Genomic DNA, 26,716 nt, shown 5'->3' on the forward strand with positions numbered 1-26,716 from the left:
CAAAGAAATTGATAAGTCAACTGTTTGGAACTGAAAAGCCAAAGCTGGAAAGAAACCACAGTCCTCGAAGTCAGCTCTTCTGTGTCTGATTGACAGACTGATGGGTCCCCTAAGTCCGTCGGAGACCTTGCATTTCATCACGCTGCACCCTTCCAGGAACTCACTTTCTCCAGAAGCTGTGCTCCACGGTGGTTATGTACTCAGGCCAAACCACAGGATTCAGTTCACAAAATAAAAGTGCTATAGATGGCTGCGGAGAAATAGAAGACTCTAAATGCTGAAACAGAAATACAGAATTAAAGGTGTTCCCATCGTGGCACAGTGGTTAACGAATCCGACTAGGAACCATGAGGTTGCAGGTTTGATCCCTGGCCTTGCTCAGTGGGTTAAGGATCCAGCATTGCCATGAGCTTTGGTGTAGGTTGCAGACGCGCCCCGGATCCCGCGTTGCTGTGGCTGTGGCGTCAGCCAGTGGCTACAGCTCCGATTCAACCCCTAGCCTGGGAACCTCCATATGTCGTGGGAGCGGCCCTAGAAAAGGCAAAAAGCAAAAAACAAAAAAACCCCACAGAATTAAAAATAGTTGTTAGCCGTCTTCAACAAATGCATAAATATGTTTATAATTAGAGAGAATGACTTAGGACATGTGGAAATTGTGACTTAATCTTCTCAGTACTTTTGAGAGCTATTGAAAAAGCAAATACTTCTTCAGTCAAATTTTGCTTAAAACCTTTCCCCTTTCTAGTTATTGATACAACTGTATCAATACCATCATTATTATGATTAGCTGTCATTAAAGCTGTTTATTGCCTGGGACCCTAGGCAGGCTACCTAACTCTCCTGGCTTTCATGCATAACATGGAGATAATATCATTTATTGAGATAAATGATTCGGCATGAGTAAAGCCCCCTTTGATAGTACCTGGGACATATAGGCACTCAATCCAGTGTAGATATTGTTATCAACAGGAAGAGGGAAGGGAGAGAATTTCTGAGTTACTGGGTAGGCCCTGGAAGTGAGAGTAAAGTGATTAAAGATGATGGAGATGTGTGTGCAGAAGTGACAATGCTTACGGGTGCCATTATCAGAAAAGTGAATGGTGACAGAGGAAGAAGGGGGTCTGTGATGGTGTTTGGTTGTCCTTGAGGAAGAATGAAAAATGGTGGGAAAGATCCTGGAACATACACTGGCCACCCCCGAGGGTTGCTCATAGCTTGTGACAGTTGGATGTTTGGGGCTCAGGGCGTACCTCACTCAGATGATTTGTCAAGTGCGGTATGCTCTGATTGTCTCGCTTGTTTTTGTTTTAGTTTTCTGAAATCAGACATCGTTGGCTTGTAGGATAGAATGAGAATGGTGATACGAAAAAGGAAAGTATGAGATTCGGATTCAAAGGATCACTAGCTAAAAACGTCGATGAAAACTTACACACTGGTGACTTAGTAACATTAATCTTGGAAACTGAAAGATGAAAGTTCATTTAAAACAAAACAAGGAGTTCTCGTCGTGGCTCAGCAGAGATGAACCTGACTAGTATCCATGAGGATGCTGGTTCAATCCTTGACCTTGCTCAGTGGATTAAAGATCCGGTGCTGCCGTGAGCTGTGGTGTAGGTCGCAGACACAGCTCAGATCTGGCATTGCTGTGGCTGTGACTGTGACACAGGCCAGTGGCTATGGCTCTAATTCGACCCCAGCCTGGGAACCTCCATGCCTCGGGTGCAGCCCTAAAAAAATAAAAATAAGAAATAAACAACAGAAGAAGACAAAATAAAGAAGACAGAGCTTAAGGGAAAACAAGGATACGGTCCAGTTAAAAAATTGAGTAGTACATGCTGATTAAGTAGCTCAAAACATACCTTTCACAAATCAAGATGATATTAGGGTCAGTAACCCTTTGCTTTCAAATCCTGGCCATCGCACATGGGGTGGGGGCTGGCTGCAGGGTGTGTGTTAGGACTGTCAGCATCTGTGTCCTTCCTCCTCAGATCTAACCTGACGGCTTGGACTTGACAGACCAAAAACATGACAGTAAAGTTTGGTGGATCAACTTAAGATCACCAACTTTTAGTTCTGGCAAGAAAGTACATTTTAAAAATTACATCTATTATCATCATAAAAAAGAGGCCATTTAGCATTGAAAGCAAAGACATCACACACATACGCATGTACATAAAGACGCGCGCACGCACACACATGCAAACAAGAGGAAAGAAGGGCATTGTAAAAAGCAGCTTTTAACTGAAGTTATCTCTATGAACAGTTTTCCATAGTGTCCTCATTTCCCCTTCTTTTTATTGTGAACTGGTGAAATAATTGTGCAGACAAGCACAGAGGTAGGGCCAGAATTTGGAAAGTGCTGGTTCCAGCTTTCCGGACCACCCAGCTCCCAGGTGACCGGCACAGGACAGCTCAGGAGACAGAAATCCTGCCACTTCCACTGCTACAAGCCCAGTGCTGAAAAGACTGACACTTTTTTCCAGACCACTTTGTGCCCCAAAGTCGATTTATCAAAAGGAGCTTTGTTGCCAGGGAATTTTTTCTTTCTTTCTTTCTCGAGACTAGGTTGGGTTGGGGAGGAGGGTGAGGGTAGGAGGGATAAAAGGTAGCTAGTGGAACATAAGAAGGTGAAATTTTAAATATCTATGTCTTTACGCCACTATACAGGCAAGTGTATGTTAGATTCTAACATAAGGTAATAGTGTATTGTATCAGAATGGGAATAATGTCTGTCTTCATCAGTTGTTTGGTCTTTAAAAAAACAAACAAACAAACAAAAAAACACCCAAGCATTTTCTGGGCTGTGGAACTTTAAAGAGGACAGTTTGCTGTTTCTATGGGAATCGACTCCATTTTTTCAAAACATGAATGTGGTAGACACGCCGATTTTTTTAATTAACAGAAAAATTTGCTAATCTGAAGATTATTAAGAGAAGTCTTCATCAGTGTTTGTGTTACTGGGAGGAGAATGGATGTGTGGACATGTAGAACTGAATCACTTTGTTTTACAGCAGAAATTATCATAACCTTGTAAATCTACTTCAATACAACTTCAATACTTCAATACAACTTTAAAAAAAAAACAGAAAAAGACATTAGCAGAAAAACAAAAGAGATGATAAAAACTTAAAAACTTGGCATGGCAGCAATTTTATCAGCAAGGAAAATGATAAAAGTTAAAATGTGGAAGAAAAAGATGTACCACGATTCTTTTATTTTAAAGGAACTGCAGATGACTTTGGTTGATAAATTTTATAAATTTAAAATTATTTTGTATCAGTAGCTGAATATTAGGAACACAACTTTTATTTATTTTTTCCTTTAAAAATTTTAATTGAAGTATAGTCGACTAACAATGTTCCAGAAAGACACTTTTATTTTATTTTATTTTACCTTATTTTTCTTTTTTGGCCACCCCGAGGCATGTGGAGCTCCAGCGCCAGGGATCAGAACTGAGCCACAGTTTTGACCTACACCGCAGCTGTGGCAATGTGGATCTTTACTCCAGTGCACCGAGCCGGGGATAGAACCTGCATCCTGGCTCTGAAGAGACACTACTGATCCTGTTGTGCCACTTTTTAAAATGAGTTTGACTTGGACTTATTCCTGGGCTGTTGACTCTGGTGTTATAATTTGCAGGCTTTGCAGTTTTTAGATGTTAAACATACATGCCTGGTGTTGTAGAAAATTTTGAAGTAGGATTACAGATTTAAGAAAAGCAAAATATGAAAGAGCTGATTAGTCACCAATTCCCCTCTATATAGACTGTATGTGCTGCTCTTTGCCCAGACATGAGAAAATACATCTTTGCCAGCTGTCTTATTCTTGTTCTATAACTGTGTGTGTGTGTGCGTGTGTGTGGTTTTGGCTGAATTTTCTGTCCGGAGTTGAGGTTAGAAATCAGATTTTACTCACTTTACAATTCCTCGTTGTTTCAATAAGTCACGGTGTCGAATGTCATATTCAGACGTCTCTGGTGGCCTTCGAGCTCTGAATACCTCTCAGAGATGCCCACACTGAAGATTCAGTTTCAGTGACTCCCCAAGCCCAGGGTGGGCAGTGGGAGCTGGGTGTTCTCAGGTGGGTGGAGGAGCACCTCAGGGCCCAGCAAACCTGGGTTGTCACCCACGGAGGGCAAGCCCAGGGTCCCATTCCCGTCCCCCACCTTGCCTAAACCTCCCCATCAGCTGTCCAAGGAGAATCACGCAGAAGGAAGGGTAGTCACCACAGACACTCAAGGAAAATGTTGGGGTGACTCCCCGCTAACAGCAGGGGGGGCTCCCAATGAAGCAGTTAGAACTAAGGGGTCTTCTTCTCTTCCTTGCTCTCTCCTGCCCCCAGTGCTGCTGCCAGTGGCCAGCATGAAAATCCTCATTTGGGCTGAGGAGAAAAATTCATCCATGAAACATAAGCCTTTTCCAACAAAGCCAGTCATGCTGCAGAAGGACTCCCAGCTTCCCCCAGGAGTAGAGGACATTATAAATACTCCTTGCCCCCTCACATGTGATCCATGAACAATTCCTATTCCTCGGGCCTTTGGCTGTCCCGTTATGATGGAACTGCTGTAGCTCCGCCATACCACATGAGAGATATGGTCTGACATATCACAGGTCTCTTTCTGGTGGACCCGTCTGGTGGCATCCTCTGTGAGGAGGCTGTTAGAATTGGGGGTCAAATTGTTCATGGCTGGGTGTATAATTGTCAGAATATAATGTTTGAGAGTTTTGCTTCTGGTGGAATTTTTTGAGTTGTTAGAGTCCAGAAACTAGTCATGTTCAGATAGGAACCAATTTGAGTGACACCCCCCTAGGGATCATGAATGGCAACAAATGAAGTACAAAGAGGAGGACTGGACATATTTGAGTAAAATTCTCAGGCCACACCTGTATCTTGTCTAAGTTGTCATGGCCTCAAGCCAAAGCTAATGGGGGGGGGGATTGTCTTTGAATCACCCACTGCTTCTCTAGGTATGGTGGAGATGGAAGAGAGAGGGTCAGAAAGGGATGCAGGGAACTTGGTGATTAAATTTGATGCTAATGATCTGGTTTGCAGAGAGTGTGGCTGCTTCTTCTCCTGGTCCTTCTGACACTGATGACAAAGTGCATTAGTCCTCGTGCCAGAGCGTGGACTTGGCAAAGGAGAGAATGGCACCCATGTCAATCATTTTAGTTTCTGGTTCATAAATCCAAAGCAGATACTGTGCTAAGGAGGCCAGGGACACAAAGAAAGAAGCAAATTCTAGTCAACATGTCTGTCTGCAATTTTCACAGAGGTGGGTGAGAGGAAGTTGTTTGGTGTTGGAGTTTTGGGGGAGATGGATGAGCTGAAATGATACCTTTTTGAGGCTGAATTAAAAAAAAAAAATCTCAAACAACATCCTAAAATAAACATAAGCCTTTATCAAAGGAAAACTAGGACTTGCTTCTATTATTTATAATGCCTATTTATCATTTATTTATTACTATGATTATTGAAACTCTAACAAGTAATTACAGTACAAAGAAGATTCCACTTCTGAACAGGATGGAATAAGCACTTTCTTTCCCATGGAATGCAGCTAGGAACCCTGGACAGAGCACCTCTGGGATTGAAAAGTAAATGGTAGCAGGCAGACTGGAGAGGAGATAAGAATTTGAAGTCCCACCAAACTGGTTGTGCATTTCCTGTGTCCCCATCTCTAGCATCCCCTGGCATAGACTCAGAGTTAGCCCAAAGCCCAGTAGAGCACGTTGATATGGACCAAAGATCTTCAAGATCAAAGGCCTTGCTTTCTGGCCTGAGGAGCAGGAAAGCAGACTCCTATGTTCAGAGGGAGTGTTTCCTCTTTTGTCCAGCCTGCAGTCAGCCCTACCGAGACATGGCAGGAAGTGCCAGGTAGTCATCTAAAACTGTGCAGGTAGGGGAGCCCCCCTCTCTGATGAGAGCAACTATAATCCTGAGGGCATGGGGTGAGTTCCCATTGCTTTTTACCCCTTCGGCCTTCCCACCACTGGGCACCCAGCTGAGACACAGTTGCTGAAAGTAGCTGCTGGGCCAGGACGCTAAAGCCCCAGCCCCCAGCAGAGAGACCATGAAAGGGGGTCCCAGGGAACTGGGAAGCATCAGGAGATGAGAGAGAGGAGGGAGCTGGGAAGAGTGATCACATAAAATGTAGGAGCTCCTGGGCTCAACTGGCAGCTGTGCATGTGTGGATCTGACCCTGAGTGGCCTTCCAAGCTCTTTGAGAACTGAATTGCAAACTAGACCAACTCAGAGGTCTCAGACTGACCACTGAACGGTGTACCCAGGGGACAGACCCAAATAGCCCTGCAAAGGCTTTGATCGCATTGACATTCAAACCCCTCCTGACAAGGAGATTTGGAAATTGCAGCCAGAACCTAACCAAGTTGATCATCTTAAAAGGAAATAAAAAGTCAATGTCTTCCTTAGAATGTAAAGACTTAAACTCACATGACATAATAATTAATATTACTCAAAATTCCTCCATATATGAGGAATCATGAGCTGTCACATGTTAGACTTACTAGACAGATTTTTAAATCAGTGATTACAGTGACGATCCAAGAACTGTGGATAAACACCCCTAAAAAGAATGGAAATGCTAGAGTGGAAAGGAATAGAGGGTATAATGTAGAACCAAGGTAGGATTTTAAAACTGAAATTATGTATTATGAATACATATAAATATATGATAGTCAAATAAAAGCCACAAATTGTCAATATAAGGAGTGAAAGATGTGTCACTGAAGACCCCATAGACACTGAAAGTATAACAGTTCCTGTAGTGGCTCAGGGGTTAACTAACCTGACTGGTAACCATGAGGCTGCAGGTTCAATCCCTGGCCTCACTCAGTGGGTTAAGGATCTGGTGTTGCCGTGAGCTGTGGTGTAGTTTGCAGACATGGCTCGGATCCCACATTGTTGTGGCTGTGGCGTAGGACGGCAGCTGTAGACCCCTGGCCTGGGAACCTCCATATGCCGCTGGTACGGGCCTAAAAAGACAAAATACAAAAAAAAAAAAAAAAAAAAAAATTATAACAAGCAAAAAGCTACAAACAGCTCTATGCACATAAATTCAACAATATAGATGAAATAGACCAAACCCTAGAAAGAACATCCTATCAAAACTCACCCAGAAGAAATAAATTACCTGAATAATCCTATATCCTTTAAATATATTTAATTTATAGTTAAAACTTTACCCTTCCCCCAACCAAAACCAAAGACACATCCAGATAGAATTCTGAAGAATCCTATTGAACATTCATGGGAAAATACCACCAATTCTACATGATCTCTTCCCCAAAATAGAGGAGGAGGCAACATGTCTCAACTCATGTATGAAACTAGCATTATCTTTATGCCAAAACCAAAGATACCACAATAAAAGAAAACCACAGACCAATGTCTCTCCTAAACATAAATGGAAAAATCTTCTGCAAAATATTAGAAATTAAATCCAGCAATATATAAAAATAATAAATTGCGACCGTGGGGAACAGCCCTGGAATGCAAGGCATTTGAAAACCAATCAGTATAATACATCATATTAATAGACTAAAGAAGAATAATATCAGTTGATTCAGAAAAAGCAATCAATGAACTTCAATGTCCATTCCTGACAAAAACTCTTAGTCCAGGACTAGCAGGCACCTGCCTGAACCTGATAAAGAATAAAGGTCTGCACTAACATCATTCTTAATAGAGAAAGACTGAATACTCTCCCTTTGAGTCTTAAGAACTAGGCAAGGATGATCACTTTCACCATTCCTACTTAACATCATACTGGACTGCCTTTTAAAAATTCCTTAAGGAGTTCCCATCGTGGCTCAGTGGTTAGTGAATCCGACTAGGAACCATGAGGTTGCGGGTTCAATCCCTGCCCTTGCTCAGTGGGTTAAGGATCCGGCTTTGCCGTGAGCTGCGGTGAAGGTTGCAGACGCCGCTCGGATCCCGTGTTGCTGTGGTTCTGGCGTAGGTCGGCGGCTACAGCTCCGATTCGACCCCTAGCCTGGGAACCTCCATATGCTGCAGGAGCAGCCCAAGAAATGGTAAAAAGACAAATGCATAAATAAATAAATAAAAATTTCTTAAAAAAAAAGCATGAAATGCTTACAAGTTGTAATAAAACTGCTCCAATTTGCAGACATGATTGTCCATGTAGAAAATCCCAAGAAATCCACAAAAAAACAAGCAAACAAACAAAAATAAAAATAAAAAAAAAAAACACCTCCGAGAACTACATTGTTGGTTGGATTGCAAAATTGTATAGCCAGCCTGGAAAATAGTTGGGTAGTTTCTTACAAAGGTGAATGCACCCTTACCATATGACCCAACCATATGGTAAGGGTAAAAAAAGGCAGTCTCAAAAGGTTACAGGTGTATGATTCCATTTATGTGACATTCTGGAAAAGACAGAATGCTAAGGACAAGGAACATTTCAGTTGTTTCTAGAGATTGGGGACATGTAAAGAGCAGCATGAAGTTTTGGGGGGTGTAAAAATGATGGAATTGCTCTATATCTGACTCTATCTTGACAGTGATGGTGGCTGCAGAGATCTCCATATGTGCCAACACTCACAGATCGTTAAGAAATTCTTTGATTTTGTACATGTTCACTTTTAAAATTATGTTTTAAAAATTACAGGTTTTCATGGTCAAAGTGAGTGATACCTTACATTCTTATCAATTAACCAGATCAGTATTGTCCAGTTAGAACTTTCTGAACTGATGGCAATGTTCTCTATGTGCTATATCCAGTATGATGACCCCTAGCACTGTGTAGCTATTGAGCACTTGAAACAGAGGAACCAAAATTGTAATTTTTTTTTTTTTTTTTTTTTTTTTTTTTGCTTTTTAGGGCCACACCCACGGCATATGGAAGTTCCTAGGCTAGGGGTCAAATTGTTGTGAGCCACACGGGAAGTCCTGCTAGGGGTCAAATTGAAGCCACACCTGCCGGCCTACACCACAGCCACAGCAACACCAGATCCGAGCTGCATCTGTGACCTACACCACAGCTCACAGCAATGCCGGATCCCCGACCCACTGAGCAAGGCCAGGGATCAAACCTGAATCCTCATGGATGCTAGTCGGATTCTTTTCTGCTATGCCACAACAGGAACCCCCTTAATTTCATTCAAACTAAGTAGCCACATGGGGCCAGTAGCTACACTGAGCAAATATATAATCACTGTACCCCCAGATAACCATGAAATTCTCTTGTTTTCATCCATTCATTACTGAGAGATACAAGTGAAATATGATTGGCATGTATTTTTTGACATTAGGATTGTATGAGTTTTTCCTAGTTTTATAAACACCTTATGAATAAAGGTGTATGATCTAACTTCCATGAGATGATGTGTGAAGATGACTCCAAGGATTGACCTGTAATGTCGGCAAAATAAATTAGTGGATACATAGCATTTTGTGATAATGAACTCAAGTCATGTTTTGTTTTTGGTCAATAAATATTTGATCATTTTCGGTGTTGAAACCACTGTTTTCTTTTTTTTTATAATGATTTTTATTTTTTCCTTTATAGCTGGTTTACAGTGTTCTGTCAATTTTCTACTACACAGTGAGGTGACCCAGTCACACATACATGTATACATTCTTTTTTCTCACATTATCATGTGATAAGTGACCAGACATAGTTCCCAGTTCTATACAGCAGGATCTCATTGCTTATCCATTCTAAAGACAACAGTTTGCATCTATTAACCCCAAATTCTCAGTACCTCCCCCTCCCTCCCCCTCCCTCTTGGCAACCACAAGTCTATTCTCCATGTCCATGATTTTCTTTTCTGTGGAAAGGTTCATTTGTGCCATATATTAGATTCCAGATATCAGTGAAATCATACGGTATTTGTCTTTCTCTTTCTGACTTACATCACTTATTATGAGAGTCTCTAGTTCCATCCATGTTGCTGCAAATGGCATTATTTTGTTCTTTTTCATGGCTGAGTAGTATTCCATTGTGCATATATACCACACCTTCTCAGTCCAACCATCTGTTGATGGACATTTGGGTTGTTTCCATGTCTTGGCTATTGTGAATAGTGCTGCAATGAACATGCAGGTACGTGTGTCTTTTTCAAGGAAAGTTTTGTCTGGATAGATGCCCAAGAGTGGGATTGCTGGGTCATATGGTAATTCTATATATAGATTTCTAAGAACCTGCATACTGTTTTCCATAGTCGTTGTACCAATTTACATTCCTACCAATAGTGTAGGAGGGTTCCCTTTTCTCCACACCCTCTCCAGCATTTGTTATTCGTGGACTTACTAATGATGGCTCTTCTGACTGGTGTGAGGTGGTACCTCATAGTAGTTTTGGTTTGCATTTCTCTAATAATCAGTGATGTTGAGCATTTTTTCATGTGCTTGTTGGCCATCTGTGTATCTTCTTTGGAGAAATGTCTATTCAGGTCTTTTGCCCATTTATCAATTTGAAACCACGGTTTTCAAGCACTGTTTGGGGCACTGAAGGTACAGTCTGAACCCTGTGCTCATTCTGGGAATAGGGATAGTATAGCCTTTAACAGTCAGCTCAGGGTACGTTGAAGTAGCAGGAAAGCAGTCTATGGAAGGTACCTCAACTTCCCAGAAGCGTGTGTTGGCCTAGCTCTCTCCTTCTGACAGGATCTACGGGAGGCTGTCAGAAGTACAAATATTACCCAGGCACGTTGAGTTCAGCTTCGGGATGGAGAGGTTGAGCCGATATTTCTTTACTTTCCAGTCCATCTGGACTTAGTTTGTCATTTTCCCCCTCTTATTCATAGTTTTCTTGGGGAAGTATTGTGATACCTCCTTTTCATGTGTATTTACTTTTCATTCCTTAGTTAATTAGAAGCACCTTGAGGTCAGAGGTCAGTTCTGGAGATATGTCTCCTTTGGAAAAATATGGCAGCCTTTGCAACTTTCGTATCCCCGCCTCCCAATTCCATCTTACAGAGGAGGAATGCAACCCACAGAGAGGATAACTTGGTCATAATTAAATAAGCCAGTGATAAAGTAATTCAGTTTCTTAGCTCTTTGACCTTCTAACTAATTCCAGCTAAAAGAGCTCTAGGACTCAATAATGGCATATCTTTAAAGCAGCAGAAATACTCATGATAACTTTGAACGCTAATTGGGAAATACCACTTTTAGGTGTATTTTCAGATGTAGTTGTTGCTTCTCAAATTGGGGGCATATTTGCCTCCAGGGACCGGGGGCCCTGCACTGCAGGTTTATACAACCTCAAGATCAAGGCTTCCTGGAGGACAGCCTTCCTGGAGGGTCAGTTCACTTGTAAATTTTGGAAAATAATGTTGAATGGTGTTCAATGGAAACAATTTTTAAATTTTTATTATTAGGAAAAAACAATACATTAGAGAGTATAATGCATAGCTTTATGAATTTCAGCAAGACTTCAAAACAGAATATTTTTTTTCCTGCATATTTCAAACTTCCCTGGACATCCCATCATTATCTTCTGCAATTGAAAAATACCAAGTAGAGGAGTTCCCTTGTGGTTAAGGATCTGGTGCTGTCACTGCAGTGGCCCATGTCGCTGCAGTGGCCCATGTGGCTGCTGTGGCCTGGGGACTTCCACATGCTGCAGGCGCTGGAAAAAAAAAAAAATTAAGTAGGGGGAGTTCCCCTTGTGGCTTAGCAGGTTATGAGCCCAACTAATATCCATGAAGATATGGGTTCAATCCCTGGCCTCGCTCAGTGGGTTGGGGATCCATTGTGGCCGTGGGTTGTGATGTGGGTCACAGATGCCATTCAGATCTGGCATTGTAGTGGCTGTGGTGTTGGACCAGCAGCTGCAGCTCCAATTTGACCCCTAGCATGGGAGCTTCCTTGGGCCACAGGTGTGGCCCTAAGCAGCGAAAGAGAGGGAAAAAAAAAAGACTAAGTAGAAAGGTCTCAGATATATTTAGGTGTGTTGGAAATGAATAATCCAGAAATCCAGATGCCATTGTAATAAAATTATAATGGAGAAGGGTAACCTTACATTTTCCCACACTTTTTCATAGTTTTCTTACCACTTACTATCAAAACATCATATTTAAACTCTGTCTCTTAAACTGAAAACTCACAGGCTCTCAGTTTTCCTCACTTTACTTTCATCTTTGCCTCTTTGAATCTTGACTAAGAGCGGAAAAATAATCTATCCCATCGTGCAGTATGGGAAATTGTGCATCCTTAATTTGTAGTGTGAGTTTGAGTTTCTTTGACTAGATGGTGCAAGGTGTTGTGGAGTCAGGGAGAGATGTTTACACTGAGAATCAGGAGCTCTGGTGCTGATGCTGGCTTTGCTCCTTACTCTGAGTAACCTTGGGCAAGTCATCTTTGCCACCTAGACCCTAGGATTATCTTCAGTCAAGTGATAATGTACTAGATGACCTTCCATGTCTCCTCTGGCTCAAAAATGACATTATTCATGTTCCTAATCCTATGAGAATTGACTGATCCAAAGGCATTTGATAATTTTTTTAAATTACACAGAATAGCCATGCTCTTCACTTTGAGTTCACATTGGTGCTCCCTAACATTCGTAGGAATGCCAAATGTATTTATTGCTCTTGAAATATTTGCCTATATAGTGTTGCATCGTATTTAACTTTAATTGAAATTTTTTTCCCTTGTAATAAAAACGCACATAAATCCTGGGCTATAAAGGCATTGAAAACTTTGAAACTTTCTGTTTTTGAAAGCACTTTCCTTGAAGTTCTAATTTGTGCCTTCTCTCCAACTTTCGTGTAACCAGAAAAGTCTGAACTGTTGGTGGTGCCCAGGGATTTTTGTTTGGAGGGTTTCACCTCTTCCCTTTATTTCTCAATTTGAACTAATGTTCTACCTGGGCACTGCTCCAAATATCAGATTATCGCCATAGCCCAGACAGTTGGATAGATAGATTCTGGACAAGTTGAGTTTGGTGTACAATGTTCCTTTCTTTCTTCCTTCCTCCCTCCCTCTCTCTCTCTTCCTTCCTTTCTTTCTTTTCTTCCTTCCTTCCTTCTCTCTCTTTCTTTGCTTTTTAGGGCTGCACCCACGACATGGAGCTTCTCAGGCTAGGGGTCGAATCAGATCTGTAGCCGCCTGCCTATGCCACAGCCACAGCAATGCAGGATCTGAGCTGAGTCTGCTACCTACACCACAGCTCCTAGCAACACCGGATGCCCTGACCCACTGAATGAAGCCAGGGATTGAACCCACATCCTCGTGGATACTAGTCGGATTCGTTTCCACTGCACCACGACGGGAACTCCTACAAATGCATTTCTGATCGTATTCTGGTATTTCATGCTGGAAATTTGGGGCTGTCCCTTTGTGAAACTGGAAAGCCCCTTATATCTCTGTGTTTCCTCTCTGTACTGTATTGAAGCACTCTTCATCTAGTTTGGTCTCTCACAATATTAGGCTCTTCCCTTGACTCAGTAATTAAATATGTCTCTCTTTGGATGCATCCCATATCCTGTTGCCAGAGTAACCTAAATCTTCAGCATCAGTAGCATCTCCCCCCTGTAAAAACCTCTCATGCCTTTCTCCTAGAATGTCATGTTCTTCCAAATCTTATCTCAGCCTGACTTACTCTTTGGCTTCGTCTCTACCATCCCCTTCATGTGTCTTCCTGTGCCAGACGTGTTCCTAAACATCCTGTCTTCCACCCACGTGGTCACTGTGGACGCTACTTGGAAAGACATCCTCAACGTTTCTCTTCCCTTTTCCTTCCCTCAAGAGCAGCCTCCTTCCTGAAACACGGCCCCGTTCCTGCCTGGCTTCCTTGCCATCTCTCTCTTCTCTCCAAAGTAACCATCTCTCTTTGTTCTCCTGCTACTCTATCCTGCTTTGCCTTGAATGACTCAGATACTGATGCAGAACCGTGGGGACAGGAGCTGTCACTTCTTCATCCTTGTACTGATCTCAGCAAAAGCAGAGTGTCTTACCTGTTGCACATTGTATCTAATGTATGTTTGTTGAGTTGAACTACATTGTATTAGCATGAGTTTAATAAGATGTTGCTGCAGAGGAGGACTTTCCCCCTTCCCTATTGGTACAGTTTTGCAAAGGGAAGAGAGCCCTGGCATCGCTTCTTTCTGCCTGGTGATGGGAAGTGGAGAGGTCCCCCAGGGAAGCAGCATCTGACTATATAGTCAACATATATTCCCTCTCATGAGCTGCCATAAGCTTATAAATGCTTGCTTTTAGAGAATGTGGGATTCGCATGGGGGTAATGCTTCTTAGGAAGGAGATTTATTAATGGCTTTAATAAATGAAATTGATCACAAGTATAAGGTGGATCATTTTCTTTTTCGTTAAAAGATTTCTAAATCTGATCTTGGGTCATCCCTTCTTGCCTCCTTTCCCTTGGCTCCCCAGTAAGAACCTTCTGCCCTTACCTCACTGTCCCCCACCTACCCCCCACCAGTACTTCCATACCTGGTTCATACTTCCTCTCTCCAGGTCATTCATTCATTCATTCATTCAGCACAGATTTAGTGCCTGCCATCCACTAGGCTCTCTTGAAGAACACATCTGAGAACAGAGCGTGCAGAAACCCCTCTCTTCACGGTGCTCATGTTCTAACTGATGGCACACCCTTTTCCTTTGGTTCAGATTCTAGGATGAACCTGCTCTTCCCCTGAAACCATTCCTAGCTGCTTCAGCCCAGTCACTTTCTTTCTTTTTTGTCTTTTTTTTTTTTTTTGTCTTTAGGGCCGCACCCGAGGCATTTGGAGGTTCCCAAGCTAGGGGTCCAATTGGAACTGAACCACCAGCCTATGCCAGAGCCACAGTTATGCGGGATCTGAGCTGTGTTCGCAACCTAACACCACAGCTCATGGCCAGATCCTCAACCCACTGAGCAAGGCCAGGGATCTAACCCTCATCCTCATGGATGCTAGTCTGGTTCAGTCACCACTGAGCCACAAAGGGAATCCCCCAAGCTCTTTCTCATGAATTTTTAGAGGTGCCTATTAACTGTTCCTCCCCTTTGACAGATCCTGTCTTGTCTTCATGGCACTTTTTACCTGTAAATATCTTATCTCCTCAAGTGCGTTAGAAGCTTCTTTGAGAGTGGAGATCGTGTCATCTGTTCATGAAAAAGTCTGTGTACCAATGCATATACCCTGCATTGTATATACTCTCTTAAACATTTGCAATTAGGCACCCAGTAAATATTTGTAATTGATTTAAGGAGATTTGTGGCTCTTCTTTACCAAGTACAGTCACTCTAAGACATGCTATACCATTAGTTATCCAAGCAGGTTTTTAACTTTACTTTTTTTAAATTGAGGTATAGTTGATTTATAATATTGTGTTAGTTTCCGCTGTATAGCAAAGTGATTCAGTTATACATATATATGCCTTCTTTTTAAAATATCCTTTTCCATTTCAGTTTATCATAGGATATTGAATAGAGTTCTCTGTGCTATATGTCAGGACCTTGTTGTTTATCCCCTCCGTGTATAATAGCTTATATCTGCCAACCCCAACCTCCCACTCCATCCCTCTCCTCCCACTCCACCTCCTTGGCAACCGCAATTCCATACTCCCAAGCATTTTTAAAGACCCTGAGTGGAGTTCCTATCATGGCTCAGTGGTTAACAAGCCCAACTAGAGCTTGATCCCTGGCCTCGCTTAGTGGGTAAAGGATCTGGCATTGCCATGAACTGTGATGTAGGTTGAAGACATGGCTTGGATCCCAAGTTGCTGTGGCTGTGGTGTATGCTGGCAATTATAGTTCTGATTCACCCCTAGCCTGGGAACTTCCATATGCCCCGGGTGTGGCCCTAAAAAGACAAAAAAGAAAAAAAAAAAAGACCCTGTGTGACCATGTCACCACGTGGAGCTGAAGCTTCTTCTGCCAAGGAACCAGTCTCATGCCAAACAGGACCTCTGCCCAAACCTCATCCACCAAAGAAATCACCTCTGCAATGTTCTCTATGATGTTTGTAAGTCTCGACTGTAGCACCGAAGCTGTTATTCAAAGGAGCACGAGGCGCCAGGCAGAGGAGGAGCACTGCTAATGATGTCTGTGGTTGAGTCTTGCCTTTATCTCTCTATCAGACTGGTATCAAAGATGTGCCTTTGTTTCTGAGTTGAGGCTAATAAGTGTCCATCATGAAACTCCTCAGGAGGACTGCAAAGTGAGGTTGGGGTTATGGTTTGGGCCAGTCAGTTGTATCCCTTTGCATGGCCATTCTGTAGCAGTCTGCAGCTGAGGCCAGAACACAGTCCCTCAGGGGCTGTAGATCTGAGCACAGGCGACCCAGCCTGTGAGCTTCACCTCGCTGGCCTCAGGTGCTAACCAAGCCAGTTGGCTTCAATTTCAAGGTTCAAATTGAGGGATAAGGTTTTTTTTTTTTAAATTGTGATTTATCTTACGGTTATTTTATTATAAGAGTCATGAGGCAGACTCTGGTGCCTCCTCTCCCAGGTTCAAATCTTACCCCTGCCACTTAGCAGCTGTAGAAGCTGGAGGAAGGCAGTTAATCTCTTTAAAAATGGTGATGATGATGATGATGATGATGGAGGAGGAGTTCCTCTGTGGTGCAGCAGCATCCACAGCATCTCTGGAGCACTGGGACACATGTTGCACCCCAGCATTGCCAAAACTCCTGCGGCTTAGGTTGTAGCTGCAGCTCAGAATTGATCCTCGGCCTGGGAACTCCATGTGCCATGGGGCAGCCAAAAAAGAAAAAAAAAATTGATGATGATGATCACAGCACTTAGTGGGCCCTAGTAAAGCTTAGATGAGTTTCTTTATATGGGCATAGTAGGCCCACATGTAGATGGAAATGTACATGTTCAGATACTAGAAAATTTGAATACATTCTTGGTTGTAATTTTTCATCCCTTTCCTTTGATGTTTTGTTGTTGTTTTCTGTATCCATGTTCTTAACCTTTTCTGTATTTTAGAGGAGACTTGAGATTTTAGCCATCAAGAGGTGGGCCAGTGACCTAGAGCTTCTTCCCCAGGGGCTCTTAAATTGCCAGGGGTCAAGAGATCTCTAGTTAGATCTTAACTTTTACATAATTACGTCATTGCCTTCTTAAAGTGCAGGGTTTATTAGGCCTCCTTTCAGATGTGCCTCCCAGGAATGGGCTGAATTAGGTGGATTTATAAGGACTACGAACATAACCAAACTCAGAGAGAGGTGAGTAAGGGTGCAGTGCCTTAGGAGGAGGTGCTGAGTGGGCCACAAGCTGAGTCATTGTCTCAGATGGGAGCCCAGGTGGCACATCTAACAAGAGGAATGAATAGACTGGAAGGGAAAATCACGACCAGTCCATTTCTGAGGAGGCATGTAAGGCATAATTGATGTGGTTTTCTTTTTCTTTCTTTTTTTTTTTTTTTAACTGCATGAATGAGACCTGATTGAATAACAGATGATGTGGAAAAAATTGTCTAGGGGTTGAAAGCATGGCAATAACCAAAAACCCACCACAGTCTTAGACCAGGAGAATATAGAGTCCAGAGCGTGGGAGGGGGCTATGGTGCTGGGTGGGGGCAGGGCGAGACACAGCTGGGGTCTATCTGGTTCTTCATAGGTCATTTTAAGAGGGAGATTGATATGCCCGAGGGGAAGCAAAGGCAGGGAACCATGAGGGCGGAGGATTTGAAAAGTGTCAGAAGGTAGAAGGAGCTGAAGAAGCTTTGTTTAATAATGTTGAGGTCAAATATTCCCAAGGATCCATCAGTGAACATAGAGTATGTACCTTACTTCCAGTGTCCCAAACTGTGGGCAGCTAGAGAAGAGATGGCTTGGAACACAGGGATGGGATTATTACTTGCAGATGTTGGATGAGCTGCCATACAGAAGGAGGTTATATATTTTCTGGCTTTCCGAAGGCAGGGTAGAAGTCACTGTGTGGGGTTACAGGATTCAGCTTGGAGGGGAGGGTGTGTCCTGGCTTGGATGTACCCCAGCTCTGTGGGAAGAGGTCCTTGGAGATGGGCTAAATCACAGGTGTCAAGAGAGGGTGTGATTCTTGTGGGGCTTTCGCCTGGGGATCCTTCTAACTAGAGATGCGGCAGCATCTTGCTGAGAGCATCATTACACATCTGCACTTCCCAGCTCGGGCTGCATTGTCTATGTCATCTATATTGTCCATTAGCTACTGTGTTGATGAGGATGGGGAGAATTTGCTGGGCAAATATCCTTGGCCAGTCAAGTCTATTCAGGTTCTGAGCAGGGGATAATTTATCGCCATCTGTTTGGATCCTGAGTGAGCTAGTGGGAAGTGCTTGCTTTGCTACTACTGTGTATGGGGGAGTTGGGGCAGTATTATTACTAACACAACAGCATTCCTGGTGTCCTTGATTAGTCTTTTCCTCTTATGAACTCCATTTTTCTCTGGTTTTAATGTGCTGGTAGCTGTTCCTCTCATCCTCTTCTCTCTCCCTAGTCCCACCCCTTCCCTTCTTGATCTGTTCCTGTGTTGTTTCTGGTACTGCAAATAGAGATGAATCATTTGCTCTACGTTTCTGCTGAAAGAAGTTCCTCGTGTGTATGTGTGTCCGTGTGTGTGTGTGTGTGTGTGTGTGTGTGTAAATACAATATGTACACGTGCCTATGCATGAGTGATTACACGTGGGGCTCATTAGGAGTGGGGTAGGGTGCGGTGCAAACAGTGCCATGAGAAGGATGTTTTTGCACAGATCTGGAAGGGATTTTTTTTTTTAACCTTACTGATCTTAGATGCAGAAATTCTAAAAAGAATTTTTCTAAAAGAAAAAGCAGAGGAGGCTCCGTGATGTAAAAAAAAATCCTCTGAATCATCTGAGCCCGTTCAGTTTCAGTGGTGTGGTGAGCTCCGGAGCATCTCCCGCTGAGGACGAGCTCTTGACACAGTGACCTCATTCCCCACGCTGCCTTCCGCGGCGGCAGGAGCTGCACTGGCTCGCTGGCTGCCTCTGCTGCAAGCCCGCCGGCGGCGTGTCGGCAATGATGAGACCCAGGCTTGTGATGACTTGCCCAGCCACTGGAATTTATGACAAATAGCTCGCTGCTGCAGCTAAACTTTGATCCTGGTACAGTAGGACCGCCTGTTACACACAGGAGGCAGACGTGTCCTTCTCCACAAGGAAAAGCCAGCCTTAAAAAAAAAAAAAAAAAAAAAAAAAGAGAGAGAGAGAGAGAGAGAGAAAGAAAGGAAAAAAAAGAGAGAGCGCATGTGTCAGGTTTATAATTACAAACTGGTGAGTATATGATGCCGAATCCATGTTAATGTGTGTGTGTATGTTTTCTCCAAGCATCCGGAGGTATGTGTCCTTTTGCCTGTTTTAAGGATGGAAAGGTCTGAGTTGGTGCTCGGTGCTTGGAGGGGGGGTAAGGGCGGGCCCTTTGGAGAGAGAGGAGGGTGTGCCACTGGCTGTCCCCCACCCCCCTCCCGTGCATTCTCAGGCCCGAGGCCCCCACTGCACAAACAAAGGAGCCCTTACCGACAACCAGAGGCTGTAGCTTTTCTGGGAGTGATGACTCATTTCAGCTCACAAAGGATTCTGGGCAGGGTAATGAGAAGTCAGGTTGGCTGATCCGTTCCTATGACTTCACTTTGCAGAGCATAAGGCAGAAGAGGAGTGACACTGCAGATTCCCCAGGCACTGCAGTGGGCTATTGGCTCAGGACCAGTGGCCGTGGTAGCTGGCCTAGGCATGGGATGGGCTTTCAGCTGTTGCATGCAAATAGGAGGAAAGGGTGGTAAAGAGAATTCCCCTGTCCCCCAAAATCATAACCAGCAAAGTCCATCCACAAAGCTTTTGAAAGGGGCTTTTTGCCAGCTTTCGAACTGAGCTCCTACCAGTATCTCAAGCCCTGAATGAGAAGGGCCGAAGTTCTGCAACTCTTTTTTTTTTTTTTTTTTTTAAAGTAGGTGTACCATGGTAAAGTACCTGCTTCCTACTGTGTCCCATGCACCCTCAGTAGCCAGTCTGCAATGCTGTTGAGGATATTAAGTTTACTGTTTCTTCTTATTCCAGATTCTAGGACGTCCGTTTCTGTTACTGGCTCCTTCTTGTGCCTGAATGCTACCCCCTAGCATGCACCAGGCTTTAGCGCCAAAGCTACCTGGGGGATGGAGCCAGTCCAGAAAGGGTCAGGTAGGTCTCCCCTGCTTTTCTTTCAAGAGTTGTTGTGTGCAAAGAAATACGGTCAAATGTCTACCACCTCCCTTCTGTACATGTGCCCTGTCATCTGAAACATGGTCTTGCTGTGAAAATCACCCTCAGCCTCAGTCTTAGGCAGCGGAAGCACCCCCTTGTAGGTGCCCACCAGATGCCCCCTCGCCTGCATGATTCATCCCCAGCCTCACATCAGAACTGAAAAGTCAGCTCTAGGATTTGCGCATAGGAAGTAATTAAACTGCTTCAGGTTTCCATCAGCCGTAGTCTCTCTCCCACTCCTCTGATGGAGGCACTCAGTAAAGATTATTTGAAGTTCTTTCTTCTCAATCTGGTCCCTACATTTGGTGAGTTAGTTGGCCTGTTAACCTACATGCAATGCACTAAAATCCCAGAAAGCCTGATTTATATGCTTAGGGACTGTTTCCAACACTAACATCATACAGAGGTTGCTATTAACTGCTAAGGAAGTAAGCATATTTCAACAGAGTCTGCTTTAGGATTCAGATTATGACAGAGCTGTTTTCTTACAACATCCATGGGCTCTTCACACAAAAGCCTTTTTTTTTTTTTTTTTTAAATAGAGAGATGGTAAAATATGGTTCTCAAAGGTGCATTCCATGCTGTGTTTCCAAAGTGAAACTTGGCAAATATGAAAGCATGGTGTTACCAGCTCATCAAATTTATGGTTTTAGCACTTTCTATTAAAAATATTTCTGAGAGCATTAAATGTAATTTGTAATAATAATTAGAACATTTTTCAGTAATGCAAGCCATACATTGGACAGGCTCCTTGAATATCTCTTTGCTCTCATATCCACCCCCATAGCTCAGTCTTTCACTGAAGGAAAGAATGCTTGTTTCCTTTCTTCGTTGGAAAGATGCTGTTTCTTTGTGCATAGTACTTGGCATCTTCAGTGCAAATTGAGGATGTTGAGTCAGTTTCACGGGCTGCTTGGTCATATCATACCATGTTGAGAATGTACTATCCCCACACCATCAGCTCTACTCATGCTGTTCAAAGTCTCCCACTCACATAAGGATTTCTCCGATCACTCCAACAGGAGGTCATTTTTTAGTCCTATCACAGAATGAATTTTTCTTCATAGATAGATAGATGATCCATAGATACAATTAGATCAAATTCCTCTTATAGAGTTAATTTACTAGCCATTTTTGTATTTTCTTCTTATAGCTCTTCTAAGGATGTTTTAAATAATAATGGGAATATGTTATAATTGCTTATATTTTTTTTTGCCTTTTTTTTTTTTACAGCCACACCTGCAGCCTATGGAAGTTACCAGGCTAGGGGTCAGACCAGAGCTGTAGCTGCTGACCTATGCCACAGCCACAGCAGCACAGGATCTGAGCTGCATCTGTGACCTACACCACAGCTCACGGCAACGCCGGATCCTTAACCCACTGAGCTAGGCCAGGGATCAAACCCACATCCTCATGGATGCTAGTCAGGTTTGTTACCACTGAGCCACAATGGGAACTCCTAATTGCTTGTATTTTTACACATTTATATTATTGTTTACTCACTGAAGGCAAAGATTAAGATTTGTACCTTTTCTGTACAATTCAAGTCATCTGGAAGTTCCCTGCATATGGAAACCACATCATACATGGTTGATAAGAGAAAAACATAATGTATCTTTGCATCCCAGGTTCCATCAGAAACTATTTAACTCCTAGCATCACTGATCTTTGGCACTAAGAGGACTTAAATGCTGAGTTTCCTTTCCCTTTCCTGGGGAAAAATTGGCCCAGCCAAAATCTGAAAATAGGCCAACTTTCTCTGTATCCTTGCAACTCTCTGTCCAAACAATTTCCCGTCTCCTAATGGTCTTTGCTCTCCAAAGTCCCCCTGTAATGCATGTTTCCCATTCTCTTCCAGCCCCATAATACATCCCAAATGCTGTATGTTTATAATATATCTTAACTGTTCTGCCTCCCAGGCAAAATATTCCATTCACTCACAGATAAGAATCAAGAGGTGAGCAATCTGACAAAACTAATCCATGCCTAGTGTAAGAAAGACCACTGCCTCTAACCTTCCCACAAATGTTAGGATTTTTTTTTTAAAGACATTTTAAAAAATGACCAAATGATTTTCCTATTTGTAGAAACTCAAACTCTATAAAAGAGTAAAATGAATAAATTTAGATAGTTTTGGGGACAATAATTTTAATACTAACTACCATTTATTAAATATCTATTAGGTCTCAGGACCATGTAAGCCGTCAACATCCATTATCTCATTTAATCCTCTCAGTAACTCCATGAAGTGAACATCACTCTGTACATCTTACAAAAGATGATATTGACACTCAACCTATGGCTTAATTTGCTCCAAATCACACAGCCAATGAGGCGCAGAACTGGACTCTGAACTTAAAGTTTCAGTTGCAAAGTCCATGGCCTCTACCACTGTTTTGTAATGCCAGACTTTGGAGAAAAAAGTTACTTCTGGTACAGTGAGTTGGGAGTTTTCTCTGTGTATGTGTGCCTGGCTGGCCTTTTGTACTCTTTTGTCCCAGTGTACTTGTCTATAATCCTTTCAGTGACAGCTGGAGCAGATGGTAGGTGTGCGCTCACCGTGGAGTTGGTAGTAGTCTTTCTCTATGCTTTGGCTGTACTTTGGGAACTGTCAATATATATATTTGAGCTGTATTTATTTAGGCCTTCTTGTTCTGTTAAAACTGTATTTTACAGAAATTGGTCACAGTGCAGTAGTGTCATCTAAACGGGTGAAGCGAAGACTTCAAAGGTTGAGAATCAGCTATGGTGATTCTAACGTCAAAAGAGTGCAAGAGCATGACCCTAGAGATTTTAGACTGATTTATTGAACTACAATTGAAAAACATCATCAGCGGAATTTGGAGCCTCTAATATGTCTCTGCTGTTAGGCTAGGTTCTGAATGGAGAAGGAAGAGAAGTACGTGATAGCACTGAAATAGGGACTTAAATTCAGTCCTACGTGATGCTCCTATAGAAAAAAAGGAAGACACTATTTTGCACAGGACTCTTGTTAGCCTGGCACCTTATAGAATTTCATGACATCTGAGACCTCTTATTACTCTGTTGTCATCTAGGACTGGTATTTCATCATGATTTTATTGCTGATGGTAAATGGTCTTAACTTTAGCCCTGGGTGAGGAACTAGGGAGCAAGGAGGCTGCAGGTGATGGAAAACATCCTAGCAGTTATTGGAGTCTTAATGTGTAGCACCTGTTTACCTAGCAGGCTTTTAAGGGCCCGATGTATGAATAGGTTTTATTCCCTAGTGCTAGCATATACCCACTTGGGTTATAATTCAGAGCCTTCTTAACAAAGGTTTGAATTGCGGAAAGAGATAATTGACCTGATGGCTCATATCTCCATCCTGACTTTTCAGCTGCAAATCTGTTGCAATAGATCAGTCCAGAAGTGTTCGATGGTTGTAATTAGAGAGATGTCAGTCATCATCCTTGGTGATGGTGAAGACAACTCCCTAGCTAGGATTCTCACCATCCATCGATTGCTTTCTCTATCTGATTCTTCACCCTTTGTGGCTTGTCCATCTCTGCTTATCCAATGACAGTTTTTTGTTTGTTTGTTTGTTTTAAATCAGTAGTCAAATCTCAGTAACAAGAGTGATAGCTAATATGACTAATGAAAGCTTGTAGACTGGGGAAGATAATGGGTTTCTTCTCTAAACCAATGAACCAATTGATCTGTCATTACACCTAGAGCTTCCCTGCATTAGACAGACCACTAAGCAGATTCGGGGATGGCTGGACGTTAACCCGTTTTTGTGTGTGTACGTGCCATCTGCCCCCATGACCACTCTTGTTTAACTTGACTCTCGTTGGAAGTTTCTTAGTACGTCCCAGCTAATAGACACCATTAACTGTGGTATGAACGGGACCCCCTTGTTTACATTTTCTTTTGAATCAAAACAATTTATTCAGGTAATAGCTTAGGAATTAGACCTTCTTTAAGAGAACCCCATCAACTATTGAAATAAAGCACTAGGTTACTTTAGAAAAGCTGTTAAGAGAATTTCTAAATATTCTAAAATTCTTTTTTGTTTTTATGTCAACTTTATTGCAATCCACACTTGCAGTGAAGGCTGAGCTTTACATTTTTGAGATCTGTGGCATTTAAGCCACACATGCCAGCAACTGGTAAAAGTGCCTTTTTCAATGCCCGTTCCTTTTAAATTTCAGATACAAACATTCGAAAGTCAAGCATAGTAATTTGTTTTCAAAGGAAAGCTGCTTAAATGAAGCAGCAAGTGAGTTAATGGGGGCTGTATGTTCTGCCCTCCTGCAAGGCTGTTTCGGTCTGCAAGTGGGTACCTAGGAAGGGAGTGTGTGTTTTTTTAGAATAGCCTTTAAAAAATATTTTAGTAGACTGTCTGTTAAGAGGATCGAACAACATTTATACATAAAATTGGGGTTAATAAATTGAACTAAATTGTAAAACACAAGATTTGTCTGATCCTCTGCCTCTTAGAAGCTGTTCCCTTAACCTCAGAGAGTTTATGATTTCCCAAGGGTATAGAAGAGAAAACTCAGCACATTCGTCTTTCTATGAATAGTTTGTTGAAAGGAATAGACTTGTATTATCGCTGTGCCCACTGTACATTTTACAGGCATGTTTGACCATTTTTATGAGTTACGGTATCTACTGCATGTGGTAACTTTATTAGCATCTGTAATTTTAGTTTTAGTGTTAATTCTGCAGTCCGGAGAACAAAAACAGGCATACTTTGGTCCAAGGAGCAAAGCTGAGCAGGACTTTGAATTAGAAAAGAGTGAATGAGGCAGCCTTTATTACAAAGGAAAAAATTAATAGCCAGTCTATTTCACTACCCTTTTAAAAATTAAAGCCTCCTTTTTCAGATTGGATGAGCATTAGAATGGTTTCTCTAGCAAGATGAAAGTCAAGACAGACACGAGGACTGTGTTTTGCTTTTATGCCAGAATTCTGCTGCATTGATAGAGAATCACAGAACTTGAGAGCCTGAAGAAATCTTTGAAATCATGTCATTCAAACCCTCATCTTACAGATGAGGAAACAGATGTAGAGTGATAATTGCAAGAGATGGGGTACTTATAAAAATATTTCTTGAATATCTTTTTATATTGGGAATTTCCCAATGATAAATGAGTAGTTTCAGAACTTCATTTGTAAATAGGTTACCTTGGTTCACAAACTTCATCTCAGGTCAAAGGTAATGCTTCGATCCAGAGTACAGAGTACAGTGACATTTAGGATGGAAAACAGAATAAAAATGGAAAACAGGGAGTTCCCACTGTAGTGACTAGTAACCATGAGGTTGTGGGATCGATCCCTGGCCTCGTTCAGTAGGTTATGGATCTGGCATTGCTGTGAGCTATGGTGTAGGTCGCAGACGTGGCTCAGATCCTATGTTGCTGTGGCATAGGCCAGCAACTGTAGCTCCGATTTGACCTCTAGCCTGGGAACCTCCATATGCCATGGGTTGGGCCCTAAAAAGCAAAAAGAAAAAAGAAAGAAAAGAAAAAGAAAATTTAAAAAATGGCAAATGGGATAATTCAAATGGAATGCTGGTGCTTGAAAAAAAGAGTATTTAAAGAAGGCTAAGACAGAAGGTGGATTTCTGGTACTTTCGAGGTTGTAGCTTATTGTGGTGTGGTTCACCTGGAAAGATTATGGCTTTCCTTTTTGTATAGAGTTGTAGGAGGATGGGTTCTTGAAGACAAAAGGAAATAGATTTGTGTTTGCTTTTCTGGCAGGTATCTTTTAGGTACCACCTGAGAAGGATGAATGTAAGCTTCTTCAGAAAACTTCTTCATGGAAATCACATCTTCTTAGTTATATTTTCCCCCCTCATGTGTGAAAGTTAGGGAGTACAGAGAACCTCAATTAGTGACTGTGGGGGAAATGGACAGAAGACCAGTCAGAGAGGACAGAGCTTTATTAAAGTACTTCCCCACACACATACAAATAGAACCAAGATAGGAACAGTTTTGGAACTCGAGTGCCCAAAGGTTTGGGGTATCTAATAGACACTCAAATAGATTTCTTGGAAGGATGAGTTATGCAAGAGAGCATTTTTTGAAATAATTCCAGAAGTTAGAAGGGAGAATAGATTGATGGGTTAAATTGTAAAAATGCGTGTGTGTGATAAATGTATTTCCAAGGTGGAAGTCACCAGCTGTAGAAGGTAAAAAAAAAAAAAAAAAAAAAAAAAATACAGAGAAAGTCAGCATATATCTGATTTCAACAGGCAGAAATCAGAGTCTCCTTGTCAACTGCCTGGAGATTGTAAGAGCCACCAGTTTGTTCCCCACAGTTGCACGAGTGATTTTCTCACACAAACATGTCATGTACTTCCTCTGTATAAACACACACACGGTTCCCTCCAGCATTGAGGGTAAGATCTCAGCCTCCTGGTCAACCAGGATCTGGCTCCTACTTTTCTCTCCATCCCACCACCAGCATGCTCCAGCTGTGCCAAAACACGCCCCCAGCTGCTCCAGCGCAGCGCACTGTTTCATGCCCTGCGCATGCTCCCTCCCGCCTCTAGCGCTGCGTCCTCATCTTCCGCTCATCTCAGCC

At 42.5% G+C, this 26,716-nt stretch overlaps 1 protein-coding gene across 20 annotated transcripts in view; it reads left to right on the forward strand.

Annotated features, from left to right (window-relative positions):
* Nucleotides 1–26,716, forward strand: part of STOX2 (storkhead box 2) — a 215,223-nt gene that overhangs the window by 164,109 nt on the left and 24,398 nt on the right. For 7 of the 20 annotated variants that reach the window (XM_085000963.1, XM_085000959.1, XM_085000962.1 and 4 more), the window contains exon 2: nt 19,982–20,101. The exons of 11 other annotated variants lie outside the window; for them this stretch is intronic. In XM_085000963.1, the coding sequence (XP_084857089.1) occupies nt 20,077–20,101 (25 nt within the window). In that variant the 5' untranslated portion in view covers nt 19,982–20,076. Of the gene's footprint in view, nt 1–18,873; nt 19,202–19,981; nt 20,102–26,716 lie in introns of those variants that run through there. 2 more of the 20 variants (XM_085000955.1, XM_085000964.1) reach the window with 2 other exon arrangements.

Source organism: Sus scrofa, chromosome 15, assembly GCF_054392235.1.
Source record: "Sus scrofa isolate SSC_HxYL_T2T_F1_AM1 chromosome 15, Sscrofa_HxYL_maternal_Yorkshire_Landrace_v2.0, whole genome shotgun sequence".
Taxonomy (NCBI): Eukaryota; Metazoa; Chordata; class Mammalia; order Artiodactyla; family Suidae; genus Sus; species Sus scrofa.